The 17,271-nt window shown below is 49.0% G+C and overlaps 1 protein-coding gene across 1 annotated transcript; it reads left to right on the plus strand.

The window, feature by feature from the left end:
* The first annotated feature begins 7,228 nt into the window (after positions 1–7,228).
* Positions 7,229–17,051, plus strand: RBP3 (retinol binding protein 3). Its single transcript, XM_025396981.1, has 4 exons — positions 7,229–10,395; positions 12,133–12,323; positions 14,557–14,699; positions 16,271–17,051. Exons 1-4 carry the CDS (start codon positions 7,342–7,344, stop codon positions 16,624–16,626), a joined length of 3,744 nt encoding a protein of 1,247 aa, XP_025252766.1. The 5' UTR covers positions 7,229–7,341; the 3' UTR covers positions 16,627–17,051.
* The last annotated feature ends 220 nt before the right edge of the window (positions 17,052–17,271 follow it).

Genomic DNA, 17,271 nt, shown 5'->3' on the forward strand with positions numbered 1-17,271 from the left:
GAATAATCTATGTTCTGATACTTCAGTTATCTTTTCCTCTGATGGCATGAAACTGCGAAATGCTCAGTTGAAAAGCAGGAATAAGGTATAAACACAACCAGCCCTCCTTACATGCTTAGCACAATACTTCTCAGCCCCTCAAGTACTTGAAACAATATCAGTTCCATAAAAACTTTTCCCAGCAAACAGAAAGAGGAAGGAATAGGAAGAGAAAAAATTACTTTCCAACATTTTTATGAGGTAGACGTTACCTTGATATCAAAACCAAAAGAAAAGAAAACTTGAGAGCTATATTCCTTATAACCATGCAAAAGCCCTCAACAGAATACCAGCACATTAAATCCAGGAACATATTCAAAGGCTAATACATCATGAACAAGTGAGATTTAACCCATAAATGAGTGGCTGGTTCGAGATTAGATAACCAGTCAATATGATTAACTATGTTAACAAACTAAAGAAGAAAAAACATCATGTTACTAGATGCATCTGACTATATTCAAAACTCATCATGATTTTTAAAAAATTCTCAAAATACTAGCAACAGAAAAGAATTTTTTAACTGATAAAGAGCATCTACAAAAAAAATCTACAGTTAACTTTATACTTAATGGTAGACTGGATGTTTTCCCCCTAAGATCATGAACAAGGCACTAGAGACCCTAGCAAGGGCAATAAGACAAGAATAAAAAATAGCATCCATAAGTTGTCAATCAAGAAATGCAACATGAACACCCTTTTAGAAAATTCCAAGGATTCTTCCAAACGTATACTAGAATAAATAAAGAAGTTTAGCAAGTTGCAAAATATATCAAAACAGAATAAATAGCTGGACATTAAAATGTAAAGAAAAAAATGCCATTTACAATAGCACCAAAAAAAATCCCCACAAATTACGTGGGTATAAACCTAGCAAAATATTTGCATGATCTATATAGTGAAACCACACAACACTGATAAATAAATCAAAGAAGCCCTAAGTAAGTAAAGAGATATAACATATGCTTGGGTTGGAAGACTCAGTGTTGTTAAGAGATAAATTGTCTGTCAAACTCATTTGTACATTCAACTCAATCCCAATCAATAGTCTGATTGTAAAGTCAATGATTTGAATCAAAAATTTATATGGATAATCAAAGGAACTAGAATAACCAAAATGGTTTTGATAAAGAAAAACAAAGTTGGTAGACTCAGATTACATAATTTCAAGACATATTATAAACTGTAGTAAACAAGAGAGTGTGATGTGGGTAGAAAATAGACAAATAGATGAACGCAGTGGAATAGACTGTAGAAATCGGCCCACACAGATGCGATCAATCACTTTTTTATCAAGATGCCAATACAATTCACTAGAACAAGGAAAGTCTTTTCAACATCTAGCATGGGGTCAACTGGATATCTAATTAACTAAAAACAGATCACAGACTCATGTGAAACCTAATGCTATGGAAATTCTAGAACAAAATACTAAAGGAAAGATTTTGTGGCCTTGAGATCAGCAAATATTTCTTAGCTGTGTCACTAAAAGCATGAATCGTAAAGGGAAAAAAATGATAAATTTGGATTCATCATTTTAATCTTCAAAAGGTACTGTTGACAGCATGAAAAGACAGGGCGTGGACTGGGAGAAAATATTTGCAACACATATATCAGGTAAGAGATTTACATCCAGAATATAAAAATAACTTTTACTTCATCAATAATAAGACAAACAACTGCCTCCCTTTCCCAACAAATGGGCAAAAGATTTGAACAGCGAATTCACCATAGAAGACATACAAGTGGCAAATGAATACATAATAAGATGCTCAACGCCATTGCAAATTAAAATCACAATGAGATGCCACAACATACTTATTTGAACGCTAAAATGTAAATGTCTCCCCTTACCAATTGTTGCCATTGATGTGGAGGAATTGGCAGTCTCTTGCTGCTGGTAGAAATTTAAATTTTGGAAAACAGTTGAGTCGTTTCTTAAAATGTTAAATATACATTCCTATCTAGGTATTGTATTACTCCAGCCAAAAAAAAGACATACATCCACACGAAGACTTGCACTCAAATATTTGTGTCAGCTTTCTTTCTTTCTTTTTTTTTTTTTTTTAAAACAGAGTCTTGCTCTGTAGTACAGGCTGGAGTGCAGTGGCACAATCTTGGCTCACTGCAACCTCTGCCTCCTGGGTTCAAGCAATTCTGCTTCAGCCTCTCAAGTAGCTGGGATTACAAGCATCTGCCACTAAGCCCAGTTAATTTTTGTATTTTTAGTAGAGACTAGATTTCACCATGTCAGCCAGGCTGGTCTCAAACTCCTGAACTCAGGTGATCGGCCCACCTCAGCCTCCCAAAGTGCTGGGATTACAGCTGTGAGCCACCATGCCCGGCTCATATCAGCTTTCTTTGTAATATTCATACACTGGAAGCAACCTGAAGGGCTCTCGACAGGTGCATGGATAACAAATTGGGGTCCATCTGTGCAATGGAAGGCTACCCAGCAAACAAATGAACTATTGGTACATTCAGCAATCTGGGTGAATCCCACAATCATTATGTTGGGCAAAATAAAACAGATAAAAAAGCAATACACATGGTATCATTTCATTTATAGCAAATTCTAGAAGCTGCAAGCTGATCTATAGTGTTGGCAGCAAGTAAATCCATGTTTGTCTGGATATGGGAATGCAGAGGGGACTGGGGAGCAAAGGGGCACCAGGAAGACTTGAGGGCGACAGCAGTATAAGTCGCCCAGGTGGTGGTGAGAGTTTTGGGGGGGTACGCACATGTCAAAACTGACTAAATGATACACTTCAAATAGGTTCATTATATGTTAATTATACATCAATTAAGTTGTGAAAAAAAAAGGACATACTTATTAGATAATTTAAAAGGTACCGAAAAAACACAATAAAGAAAACAAACAAGTGTGTATGCCCTTTGGCTCAGCAAGACCAGGTTTGGGAATTTATCCACAAACGAAAAAACACCTTAGGCCCTTAAGAACATGTGTTCAAAAACATTTATCACAATATCGCTGAAACAATATTGAAGCAAAAACAAAGACAACTTAAAATATGCCTCACAAAGGGAACAGATCAGTAAATCATCAAGAACTACTGTAGGATGAGTATCCCTTATCTGAAAGTTTTGGAGAAAGAAGTGTTTTAGATTTCAGATTCTCTTTGGATTTTGGAATATCTGTATGTACATAATGAGATATCTTGGGAGTGAGACCCTAGTCTAAACACAGTATTTATGCCTCATGTATGCCTTATACGCACAGCCTAAAGGTAATTATATCAATATTTTAAATAATTTTTTGCATGAAACAAAGTTGGTGTTAAGTACTTAAGTGTGAAGTTTTCCACTTGTGGTGGTGTGTCGGTGCTCAAAAAGTTTCAGGTTTTGGAGCATTTCAGATTTCAGATTTTTGGATTAGGAATCCCCAGACTATATGTAGCCATTAAAAGGATGAATTTAATGAGTATACTTCAACTGGGAAGGATGTTTATGTTGTATGGTTAAGTGAGTAAAACAAAATGCAAATTACCATCTATGCTAATAAAGGGCTGACAATAGGATGGACAAATGGATGGTCTGCCTATAGATGTGTGGATGGATCTCTCCTATACGTGCACCTCCCTGCGTGTACGCAGAGACAGGTGACAATGGCTACACATTCAATGCTGATTATTTGTTACTAAAGGAGGCTGGATTTTAAAAGATTTGGGAAAGGTTTGTTTGCACATTTCTACAAAATGAGTATGTTTTACTCCTCTGATTTAAGAAAAATGTAAAATGAAAATAAAGTAAAATGAATAAAAAGTCAAGGTTCAATTTGCTTTGAAGTGCATTAAAAAATGTGTTGGCTTGCAGAGGAGAGGAGGCTTGCAGGGTAGAGGAAGCTGGTAAGGCAGAGCTGAGATGAGAAAGGGGTAATAAAATGTTAGTGGTGGAATCTAGGGAGGCAGCCATTAAACTAAGGTAGCTCTAATGCCCTGATTTTCTACAAGAGCAAATTGAAACCTAACTCAGACTCATTTCCTGTAAACAGCTAATTTAAAAGAACCCGAAGCTTAAGCCCAGTCAATCACTGATGGCCAACTGGACATCAGTTACATGGTCTTGAACTTTCCACCAGGATGTTCCAAATCATGCAAGGGCGGAAACGCTAAGCAACCAAAGCATCTGTAATATTTATTCCACTTTCACCTTCACCCTGTGGAAGTCTCCCCTTGTGCTCCGTTGCAGAGCCCCAAACCACCTCTTGTGGGGAGCTACTGGATTCATGAATCGCTGTCTGCTCAGATAAGTTCTTTAAAATGTGAACATGTCAAAGCGTTTCTTTAAATGATAGTATATAGATATTTGCTGTACCACTTGAACATTTCCATTATAAAACACTGATGGGAAAACTAACATAAAACAATAGACAGACATAAAACAACAATACACTGAAAAGACAACATCTGTGATGCAGTAGGCAAGTCGCTCCTTCCTGTACTGCCCAGCTCCGCATGCTCCCTGACCATCCCTGCAGCAGCCCTGATGTGTCATTGTCCCCCTCTTAACCTGCGCTGCGGATGCTGCAGGGCTGGTCTCTGGAGCCTGGGTCTGGGCATTTCTCCTTAGATATGTAGAGGCCCAGGAAAGGTTTGGAGCCTAAGAAGCCCTAGGACTCCAGGTCTCCAGGGCAGCCCCAGCCTCTTGGAATGACTTTCCCTAATACCACAGGGGTGTTCTAATCCCAGGCAGAGCCAAGCTGCCCCTCACCAACTCCTATGTCCTCAACTTCCTTTCAAAACTTCTAGGACGGTAACACCTAATCCTCCAGCAATACTGAGGCTTTTCTCCTTGTTCTGTTTTTCCCTTTTGAAGAAGCCAAGGCTCAGAGCAGTCGAGTCACCTAATCATGGTCTCATGTCACCTTATCAAGGTCTCACCCACTCACCTATTCAGTTCTCACCAGTTCAGTTCAGGGTGGCTTCTAAGCTGCCCGCCACAGCTCTGCCCACAGGACATTTGTATAAGTGAGGGGTTGCAGGGCCTTCCAGCCCCCTCCAACTCCGAAACTCAGCCCCCAAGATCAAATGGACTCTCTGAACCCACCCTGGGCCTACAGTTGTCGGGGACTGGATGGGAAGACGTAGAGCTCTAGGCTTTCACTCTGGGGACTTACCCAGAACATACTCTCCTCATGAGCTAAGGAGGCCGGCCACCATCGGCTTACATCCCCCCACAACCCCTGGAGCTCAGAGAACTCTGAGGACAGAACTTGCCCTTCCACCTGCTTGGGCCTTACCCACAGGAGATGCACTGCCTCTCTACCCATGCCCCTCCAACTCAGGCAGCCCAGGGACTTGCAACAGGCTGATTTTTTCTCATGTCCCTCTTAAGGCTCGGGGCTAGCCACACAAATCAAATCCCAGTGATAGATCCAGACATCCTATCCTGAAACTACATCTAGTAAGACTACAGTTAATCCTTTCCCCAAAGACAGTCTTACTCCTGTTCTCCCCCAAGCCCTTTCTGGGCCAGAAGCTTTGCCTGGACTCAAGCAATGGCAGACAAGTGCCCTCTGAGGACACAGAAGTGCATGCTCAGAACTGTGATTCTCCAAGTGGAGGCAGAAAGGCCCAGCCTTCCCAGCAGGTCTAAGGATATGCAAGGAGTGCATTCATCTGGAGGTGCTGGCAGCATCCCAGCCCCGCCCCATTCTCATAGTAAATCAGGCTCACTTCCATTGGCTGCATACGGTGGAGTGATGTGACCATATGTCACTTGAGCATTACACAAATCCTAACGAGCTAAAAATATGTTTGTTTTAGCTAATTGACCTCTTTGGCCTTCATAAAGCAGTTGGTAAACATCCTCAGATAATGATTTCCAAAGAGCAGACTGTGGGTCTCAGCTGTGCAGAGAAAGCCCACGTCCCTGAGACCACCTTCTCCAGCTGCCTGCTGAGGCACACAGGCGTGCCTGCCTGCTGCCCGCTCAGCCAAGGCAGTGTTACCAGAGCTAGCTTGGGACAGCTCTCCCGACACTCTGCCCTGGCCTTGTGACCACTGTCTGGGCAGTAGTTGTCTGTCTGTTAAGTGAGGGAAGTGCCCATTTCCAGGGGCATTCAGTGGCAAAGCAGGGCTTCCAGGTTCCGACCCCATAGCAGGACTTCTTGGATTTCTGCAGCCAGTCAGTTGCAAGCAGCACCCACATTATTTCTATGAGAAGTGGCAGAAGCTGGGATCTGAAGAGTCCAGCAGTCTACCTTTCCCTGTTTCTTGTGCTCTATGCATTCGGAAGGAATGATCTGGATTCCATGTGAAGCCTGGGACCACAGAGACCCAAGACTTCCTGCTTGATTCTCCCTGCAAACTGCGGGCTGTGGGTTGAGCCTTCAAGAATCAGGAGTCACCTCTAGCCATTAACTCTCAGAGCTAACCTCATCTGAATGGGAATACTAGTCCTGTGACATCTGGAAGGTGGGCGCCTCTATACTCCACACCCTACGTGATGGTCCAGACACATCATTCCTAGCATTAGAAAGCTGTAGGGGGACCCCTTCTGTTCCCTGGAGGCATTAATGGTACACAGAAATAAATCTCAGGCTCTGAGGCTGATGCCAGCCTCAGACTCAGCCTCTGTACTATATGGGCCAACTGTAGCCCCAAGGGCTTCTTCTTGCTGCAACCCCTATCTGTCCCCACCTAAAACAATGGGCTTCTATTAGTTACAAAACTCTCTGGCATGTTTTTTTTTTTTTTAGCTATGAAACAGAGATAATATCTAATACAGAGAACTTGCCAGTAATGAGTGCTTCCTATTTGCTGGGTACTGGGAAGAAGTGCTTTACACATATTTTCTCACTTAATCTACACAAAAAGTAATTAAGACATTTCCCTGAGGCCACGGGAGAGACAGTGGCAGAACCAGTTCTCCAAGGAGGACTTGCAAGTTAATAACTGGACTCTGCAAGGCTCTGGTGGAAACTGTCAGCTTGTAAAGGATGGCGCACAGTGTCTGGCATGTGGCAGGAACTAAAATAATGGCAGCGATTAATGTTGTGATATGCAGACGCAGCACAGCAAGATAAGATGCAATGTACCTTCTGGGTCAAACCACCCTGGCCACTCCTCCCCGATACCCAGGGTTGATGTGATTGAATTAGACAGGATTAAAGGCTTACTGGAGCTGGAAGCCTTGCTCCAACTCAGGAGTTTAGCCCCAGACCTTCTGTCCACCAGCTGAGGAGGACAAGGGCAGAAGGCAGCTGCACGGAGCAGGGCCACGGCCTTGCACACAGTCCAGGGGGCTTTTGTGCAAGAGCCAGGCCTCCCCCTGGGTCCCATGATGAGAGAATGGGTTCTGCTCATGTCTATGCTGCTCTGTGGCCTGGCTGGCCCCACACACCTGTTCCAGCCAAGCCTGGTGCTGGACATGGCCAAGGTCCTCTTGGATAACTACTGCTTCCCAGAGAACCTGCTGGGCATGCAGGAAGCCATCCAGCAGGCCATCAAGAGCCACGAGATTCTGAGCATCTCAGACCCGCAGACGCTGGCCAGTGTGCTGACAGCTGGGGTGCAGAGCTCCCTGAACGACCCTCGCCTGGTCATCTCCTATGAGCCCAGCACCCCCGAGCCTCCCCCACAAGTCCCAGCACTCACCAGTCTCTCAGAAGAGGAACTGCTTGCCTGGCTGCAAAGGGGCCTCCGCCATGAGGTTCTGGAGGGTAATGTGGGCTACCTGCGGGTGGACAGCGTTCCGGGCCAGGAGGTGCTGAGCATGATGGGGGAGTTCCTGGTGGCCCACGTGTGGGGGAAGCTCATGGGCACCTCCGCCTTAGTGCTGGATCTCCGGCACTGCACGGGAGGCCAGATCTCCGGCATTCCCTACATCATCTCCTACCTGCACCCAGGGAACACCATCCTGCACGTGGACACTATCTACAACCGCCCCTCCAACACCACCACAGAGATCTGGACCTTGCCCCAGGTCCTGGGAGAAAGGTACGGTGCCGACAAGGATGTGGTGGTCCTCACCAGCAGCCAGACCAGAGGCGTGGCGGAGGACATCGCACACATCCTCAAGCAGATGCGCAGGGCCATCGTGGTGGGCGAGCGGACTGGAGGAGGGGCCCTGGACCTCCGGAAGCTGAGGATAGGCGAGTCTGACTTCTTCTTCACCGTGCCCGTGTCCAGGTCCCTGGGGCCCCTGGGTGGAGGCAGCCAGACGTGGGAGGGCAGCGGAGTGCTGCCCTGTGTGGGGACACCGGCCGAGCAGGCCCTGGAGAAAGCCCTGGACATCCTCACTCTTCGCAGCGCCCTTCCAGGGGTGGTCCACTGCCTCCAGGAGGCACTGAAGGACTACTACACGCTGGTGGACCGTGTGCCTACCCTGCTGCAGCACCTGGCCAGCATGGACTTCTCCACGGTGGTCTCCGAAGACGATCTGGTCACCAAGCTCAATGCCGGCCTGCAGGCTGCATCCGAGGATCCCAGGCTCCTGGTGCGAGCCATCAGGCCCAGAGAAACCCCTTCTGGGCCGGTGCCCGATGCTGCAGCTGAAGATCCACCAGGGGCAGCCCCAGAGTTGCCTGAGGACGACGCTATCCGGCAAGCACTGGTGGAGTCTGTGTTTCAGGTGTCGGTGCTGCCGGGCAACGTGGGCTACCTGCGTTTCGATAGTTTTGCTGACGCCTCCGTGCTGGGTGTTTTGGCCCCATATGTCCTGCGCCAGGTGTGGGAGCCGTTACAGGACACGGAGCACCTCATCATGGACCTGCGCCACAACCCCGGAGGGCCATCCTCCGCTGTGCCCCTGCTCCTGTCCTACTTCCAGGGCCCCGAGGCCGGCCCCGTGCACCTCTTCACCACCTATGATCGCCGCACCAACATCACACAGGAGCACTTCAGCCACATGGAGCTCCCGGGCCCACGCTACAGCACCCAACGTGGGGTGTATCTGCTCACCAGCCACCGCACCGCCACGGCCGCCGAGGAGTTCGCCTTCCTCATGCAGTCGCTGGGCTGGGCCACGCTGGTAGGTGAGATCACCGCGGGCAACCTGCTGCACACCCGCACCGTGCCGCTGCTAGACACGCCGGAAGGCAGCCTCGCGCTTACCGTGCCGGTCCTCACCTTCATCGACAATCACGGCGAGGCCTGGCTGGGTGGTGGAGTGGTGCCTGATGCCATCGTGCTGGCGGAGGAGGCCCTGGACAAAGCCCAGGAAGTGCTGGAGTTCCACCAGAGCCTGGGGGCCTTGGTGGAGGGCACAGGGCACCTGCTGGAGGCCCACTATGCTCGCCCAGAAGTCGTGGGCCAGACCAGTGCCCTGCTGCGGGCCAAGCTGGCCCAGGGCGCTTACCGCACAGCTGTGGACTTGGAGTCTCTGGCCTCTCAGCTCACAGCAGACCTGCAGGAGGTGTCTGGGGACCACCGCCTGCTAGTGTTCCACAGCCCTGGTGAGCTGGTGGTAGAGGAAGCACCCCCACCACCCCCTGCTGTCCCCTCTCCAGAGGAGCTCACCTACCTTATTGAGGCCCTGTTTAAGACAGAGGTGCTGCCCGGCCAGCTGGGCTACCTGCGTTTTGACGCCATGGCTGAACTGGAGACAGTGAAGGCCGTGGGGCCACAGCTTGTGCGGCTGGTATGGCAACAGCTGGTGGACACCGCTGCGCTGGTGATCGACCTGCGCTACAACCCTGGCAGCTACTCCACGGCCATCCCGCTGCTCTGTTCCTACTTCTTTGAGGCAGAACCCCGCCAGCACCTGTATTCTGTCTTTGACAGGGCCACCTCGAAAGTCATGGAGGTGTGGACCCTGCCTCAGGTCGCGGGCCAGCGCTATGGCTCACACAAGGATCTCTACATCCTGATGAGCCACACCAGTGGCTCTGCGGCCGAGGCCTTTGCACACACCATGCAGGACCTGCAGCGGGCTACGGTTATTGGGGAGCCCACAGCTGGAGGGGCACTCTCTGTGGGCATCTACCAGGTGGGCAGCAGCCCCTTATACGCATCCATGCCCACCCAGATGGCCCTGAGTGCCACCACAGGCAAGGCCTGGGACCTGGCTGGCGTGGAGCCTGACATCACTGTGCCCATGATCGAAGCCCTTTCCACAGCCCAGGACATAGTGGCTCTGCGTGCCAAGGTGCCCACGGTGCTGCAGACGGCCGGGAAGCTGGTGGCTGATAACTATGCCTTCGCCGAGCTGGGGGCCAAGACGGCCATCAAACTGAGCGGTCTGCAGAGCCGCTACTCCAGGGTGACCTCAGAAGTGGCCCTGGCCGAGATCCTGGGGGCCGACCTGCAGATGCTCTCCGGAGACCCACACCTGAAGGCAGCCCATATCCCTGAGAATGCCAAGGACCGCATTCCTGGAATTGTCCCTATGCAGGTGAGACCCAAGGGAGACCTGGTTGAGCCCAGTCCCGGGAGTGAGTTGGCCCATTGTCTGCACAGGCCGGGCTCTGTGCACAGTGCATGACAATGGCTTTTAGATTTGTTCTCATGTTTAAGTTTTGACCAGTCAAGTCCTTTCCTCTTTCTCAACCTGTTCCATCCACTCTCTGTGACCCTGGGGTTGCTGAACACCTCTGTTGAACATGCATATTAGGTTGGTGCAAAAGTACTTTCAATGGAAAAGCCTGCAATTATTTTTGCACCCACCTTACAGGAAGCCAGTTTGAAAGCCAACCAATACTCACAGGAAGCCAGTTTGGAAGCCCCTGGGATAGAAAGCATTTCAGCCTTGGCTGGGTGGAAGGTGAGTGATGGCAGGGCTTCTCATTGTCAGTGTTGGGGAAGAGGCCAACACCTGGCAGAGGTGGCCGTGGGCTTTACCAAGTGCCCCACCGCTGGCCGAGAGTTCCACCTAGGCAGCACTCACACCTCCACGCTGTTCTACCTGTGGTTTTGCTGCATCATCATGATTGTGCAGGGCAGCATTTGTCGTGGGATTCCTTGTGAGGAGGGCCTGAGACCAGGGCTTGAGTGCAGGCAGTTTGTCTGGGAGGCCATTGCTGAAGCAGGTGTGAAGGAGGGAGCAGGGAGAGTGAGACGGGAAGCTGACAAGCAGATGCCTCAAAGCTGTTCTGCTGAAGCAAGGACACTGATGAGTGTGGGGATGCTCCCAGGCACAGTCCTCTGCAGGTGGGGCCCAGTGGCTCCTGTCCCACATTGGCCAAGAGTTGCCCTGAGGACATCACTCAGGGTGGGGCAGGCTCCCCCTTCTTGGAGAAGGCCTGAGCTGAGGGTGAAAAGACAAGGCTGTACTATAGGAGAGCCTGTCAGTAGGGCCAGGGGCAGCTGAAAGCAGAGGGGGCTGAGAGTGCCAAAAGCATCTGCTACAGAATTGTCATCCCCATTTTTCACAACTGAGGCCTGGAGAGGAGCAGAGGAGAGTGGCCTGGGGCCAGAGAGCTGTGACTGAGGGCAGGGCAGAGCCTGGAGGGCGGCGTCTCTGTCAACGAAGGCTCCTGGTCCCAGTCAAGCTCACCACGTCCTGCCTCCCTCCAGCAGCCTTAGAGAGGGAGGAGGAGGTGCATCCACGTGGGAGTAGCCTGTGCTAGGCTTGCAGGATCCCCAGTTTCCAAATCAACTGCTCCATCCTTTCCAATATAGCCAAGGTTCACGATTTGAGGTCAGATGTAGATTCAGATTCTGGCTCCACCACTTACTGACTGTGTGACCTGAGACTAGTTACTTAATCTCTCTGTGCTTCAGTTTTTCCATGGAAAAGATGGGGGTCATGTTATCTCCTGCACAGGTGGCTGTGAGGATGATGATAAGCTCTACAAAGTACTCAGTACAGGGCCAGGCGCCTGGTAGAGGTAACTAACATCTTCCAATCCTGCCCCAGTGGAGGGGAAGGTGAGCTTGGAGGCGTTAGGAAGTATCTGGTGAGGTTGGAGAGGTCAGAGGGGAGACCATTCCTGGGCCTTCTAGCCTTCTCACATCTCAGACATGCCACTGGGAAAGTCCCTGGTATCTACTAACTCCTTCAGAAATGTCAGTTCCTGTCCCATGCCCTTAATATTTCCCATGACATAAAGGCGATCCGTGGTGCCTGCTTTCCTGGACTCTAAAACCGGCTGCTCCTCCTGACACTGAGTAGGACCTCCAACTCTTACAGATCCCTTCCCCTGAAGTCTTTGAAGAGCTGATCAAGTTTTCCTTCCACACTAATGTGTTTGAGGACAACATTGGCTACTTGAGGTTTGACATGTTTGGGGACGGTGAGCTGCTCACCCAGGTCTCCAAGCTGCTGGTGGAGCACGTCTGGAAGAAGATCATGCACACGGATGCCATGATCATCGACATGAGGTCAGTGGCCAGGGGTCGGTGCTTCCCAGCCAGGACGCAGGACTGCGGGGGGACAGTCAAAGCTATGGGCCACAGCAGGGAAGAAAAGGAACCCTGCAACACAGCAGAGGACTTGAGGGGGCCAGGCCTCCTGCCTATCAGGGCTCCAACCAGTTAGCCCAGGGGTTCTTGTTTCATTGCAAGCGGGGCCCAGCACTGGTCGTTTTTGTAAACTTCTCCAATTCCAATGTGCATTCCAGATTGAGAATTACCCCAAATTTGCCTGGTCATAGGATTCAGTGGGGAGGAGAGGAAGGAGACGTTAAAAACACTGATTCCTGGGCCCCACTCCTCCCTTACTGACTCAGAAGCTCCAGCGGACAGGCCCAATAATCTGTATTTGACAGGCATCCCAGGTGATTCTGATGGCCAGTGGCGTGTGAGACAGCCAGGCCTCCCACCTGGGAAGGCACCTCACGTCATACAAAATCAACTCATGACAACCCTGGTCACATGAATCGTCATACAGGCAGAATTTGAAAATCGCACAGGGAGAATTTAGAAATTAATCACTATTGTTATCAAAAGAATTCTTTGCATCACCAAATGATTGTCAGAAGGATGTCTTCAGCTAGCCACCTCCCCTCTGTTTCTGTAAAACTGTGCCTCATATGTCGTGAGTTTACATCATGGACTAGGGCTACGAGGTGGATGAGCACCCTCAGGCAGTGGCCAGACCTGGCATCCCGTGACTCTGGGGTCCATTGGTGGACATGCCCTGGCACCCTCCATGGGCAGGCTGCCTTCCTCAGACGGGACCCTTCCACACTCCCCTGTTGTCTAAAAGAAGTGGCAGGGGGTGGCAGAGCAGGAGCATTCACCCAGCTCCAGTTCTCTAGCCCTCAGTGCTCACATGGTTCTTAGTGGTCACTAGGTGGCTCTCAGTCCTGCACCCACTGCTTCTCCCGAAAGAACATTAAGGCTAAAACATGAGCCCTGGCTCCAGTTCTGTGTGTGTTCACAGCCCGAGCTTGAGGCTCCTGTGGTCTCTCTGATCATTTTTTTCTTTAGAAGTTCTGTTGAGCACCTGAATGACACTCATGTTAAGTCCCTTTCTTCTGAATATGCCATTTACACTTTTTAAAGAGGAGATGGCCCCAGCCTGCAAGTGCACTTTGCTTAAAGACCCTTCCACCCCTGAGGTTTGTTTGGAGGTTCAGACACTGACATCACAGGCCCAGAACCCAGCCAGGTCATCCCAGGCCATCAACTGGATGAGGCTGCTTAACATGTCACTAGCCCCAGTGGGGAGACAGGGCCCCAATGAGGTCACACAGTGGGACAAATCTAAATGGCCTGGGAGAAATGCAGGCTCCTTTTCTTCCAATGTGGCTCCACAAGCCTGAATATTTCAACACACTAAGTGCCCTGTTAAGACACCTGAACTAAGACAGCCGGTAGGTGTCATAAGATTGTCACAGAATGCAACTGGGAAAAACAATGTTTCCCAAAATGTGTTCCACTCATAGGCAGATACGGGTGCAGGGGAGCAGTCCATGGTCAATAAATGGGGGAAACTGATCAACAAGTTTCTGATTGCAGGACTTGTCAGGGCCTTTTATACATACACACACACACACACACACACACACACACACACACACACATATATATATATATATATATATATATATATATTTTGAGATGGGGTCTCACTCTGTCGCCCAGGCTGGAGTGCAGTGGCGCGATCTCAGTTTACCGGAAGCTCCGCCTCCCAGGTTCACACCATTCTCCTGCCTCAGCCTCCCAAGTAGCTGGGACTACAGGTGCCTGCCACCACGCCCAGCTAATTTTTTGTATTTTTAGTAGAGATGGGATTTCACTGTGTTAGCCAGGATGGTCTCGATCTCCTGACCTTGTGATCCACCCACCTCAGCCTCCCAAAGTGCTGGGATTACAGGCGTGAGCCACTGCACCCGACTGGTCCTTTAATATATTAACATGTGTTAATTATATAGCAGAAGGAAAGGATAACATATTTGACCACAAAGTTTTTTGTTCTCAAGAGACTAGTACTCTTGGAAATACTCTGGAAAATGCCAACCCATGGTATTCTAAAGGAGGAAGAGGTAGTACATTGAGGCTGCCAAGAATTGGAACCGTCCATGGGACAAAGATCCTGGCCTCCCCAAGGGGCACAGAGGGCCTCACTTTGAGCTCAGCCCCTGAACAGGCTCTGCTTCCCATCCCTCAGGTTCAACATCGGTGGCCCCACATCCTCCATTCCCATCTTGTGCTCCTACTTCTTTGATGAAGGCCCTCCAATTCTGCTGGATAAGATCTACAGCCGGCCTGATGACTCCATCAGTGAACTCTGGACACACGCCCAGGTTGTAGGTACGTGGAGAAGCTTTCCTCTTTCTACTGTCATTCTAGAAGCTTCTGGGAAACCAGGGAAAGACAGCTTGAGTGTAGGTAAAAGTCCTAGTAACCAGACTGTAAAGCCCTGTCCTAGTCCAGGCACTAGATGTGCATGATCTCGAATCCCTGGAAAGCATGTATCACTACGCCCGTTTTCTAGAGGAAAAAAAAGTGGGGATTGACTAGGTCAAGTATCTTTTCTAGGGTCATGCAGCTAATAAGTGGAACCCAAAATGTGAATATTAGTTTGTCTAATACCAAAATTTCCCCCAGGCTTAGCACTATGATCACCAGCCTGCAGGACAAATGCAGAATTTGAAGGATTCTCCCCGCCCCTTACCAACCCCAATGGGCATTTCCAGTGCTCACCATATTTGAGCTCTCAGCTGCAGTGCCACACACTTGCCTGGAAAGGTCATGATGCTCATCAGGCTTCTGTTTACTGCCCTGGACACAGAGCTGTGGCTACAGGAGCAAAGGCAGGCCCTGAGCTAGCTTTATAGAACCATGACTCTCAAAGCCCCATTCCAGGGTGGACGGCCTCCATCTATCTTCCCTGCCCAGTGTGTAAGACCAAGGAACTTGTGCTCCTATCCAACGAGAAAGGACTGGAGAGATCAATGGGGGTGTGCCTGTGACCAGAGAAACACGCCATCATTTTCATGTCCATGCTTCTGTAATACACAGGCATTTTGCTGTAGCTTCTAGGACATACATTCAATAATATTACGAAGTGTAAATACAAATCAGAACCAGGTGAATTCTAAATTCAAATAGATGTTCAAGACTGGAAGTTAAAGATAGACTCAATTCTACAGATAGTGAGGTCCCAGAACTGTGAGGTCCAATATGGGAGCCACAAGCCACCTGTGGCCACCGAGCATTTGAAATGTGGCTCTCCCAAGTGGAGATGTGCTGGAGGTGTAACGTGCATACCAGATTTTGAAGACATTATGGAAAAAAACCTCATTAATAATTTTATTTGATTACATTTTGAAATGGATGTATTTTGGATACATTGGCTTAAACAAAACATGATTAAAATTAACACCGGGGATTTCTTTTTGCTTGCTCAACATGGCTACTAGGGAACCTAAAATGACATCTATGGGCAGCATTCTGGCTCACGTTGCATTCCTGTTGGACAGTGCTGTCCTAGAGGGTTGTTCTTATGACATCACAAATTGGGTTTTTCTGAGTCCAAAGTGAAAAGGAAGTCAGGTCAGTTTAAGTGTTTTCATTATTCATGAAGAGAGAGGACGTCCCTTTCTCAGGAGAGTCAAGTCTTTCCTATCACTTGGCATAAAAAGGCCTCATTGGGAGTTGTCAAGCACTGAAATCCTCGTGATTAGGCATGCATTCTTGTCCCCATTTTACGGATGCAGAAATCAAGGCTCAGAGAAGTCAAGTGGCTCACAAGTGGACACAAGGACACAGACCGAAACCCCAGGGCCTCCTCCATCACTGCAGGCCCAGGCAGGATAGAGAAGACAGGTGCTCCAGGGTCCTGACATGACCCCTATCCTGAAGGGCCTTATGTCTTCCAGGTGAACGCTATGGCTCCAAGAAGAGCATGGTCATTCTGACCAGCAGTGTGACGGCCGGCACTGCGGAGGAGTTCACCTACATCATGAAGAGGCTGGGCCGGGCCCTGGTCATCGGGGAGGTGACCAGCGGGGGTTGCCAGCCACCACAGACCTACCACGTGGATGACACCAACCTCTACCTCACTATCCCCACGGCCCGTTCTGTGGGGGCCTCGGATGGCAGCTCCTGGGAAGGGGTTGGGGTGACACCCCATATGGTTGTCCCTGCAGAAGAGGCTCTCACCAGGGCCAAGGAGATGCTCCAGCACAACCAACTGAGGGTGAAGCGGAGCCCAGGCCTGCAGGACCACCCATAGGGAAGGGCCCCGTAGGCAGAGCCCCAGGACAAACAGAACCTCTGGGATACACACCAAGGGCACTCCTGCAGGTGGCCCAGCCTGAGGCTCCCAGGGGCAGCAGAGGGGCCTGCTGAGCTCTGGTTAGGCTAGAGCTGGAGGTATGCATACATACACACACACACACACACGTATATACACATATATATGTGTATGTATATGTATACATATATATATGGCTTTCCAATAACAACCTGAATTTTTAAAAAGTTCCTTCTAGGTGGTAGAACTTGGGGTGGTATTTTTACCTTTCTTCTTCATACTTTGCTCTTTTTCTTAAATACTCATTAATGTGCATATATCATTATTTTCAGATGCAGCTGTCATTATTCCAAAATATAAAAAATAAAGAAGATAAAATAAATTATATAACTGAGCCATTAACCACAATTTAGTGATCACCAGTGGTTGTTAAATCTCTTTTTTTCATGGGTTTTTCATTCATATTATTTGGATCTTCCGGATCTGCCCTGCTGGCCTCTATGGACAGCTGACTTTGTTTAAGATGTGGCGCAAGATGCTATGGGGTCAGCAGGTGGTAAAGGTCCTGTGGATCTTAAATAGGGAAAGGGCTGGTGCAGCCCTTCTGCTGGTGATGTACACATG

This window comes from Theropithecus gelada, chromosome 9, assembly GCF_003255815.1.
Source record: "Theropithecus gelada isolate Dixy chromosome 9, Tgel_1.0, whole genome shotgun sequence".
Lineage (NCBI taxonomy): Eukaryota > Metazoa > Chordata > Mammalia > Primates > Cercopithecidae > Theropithecus > Theropithecus gelada.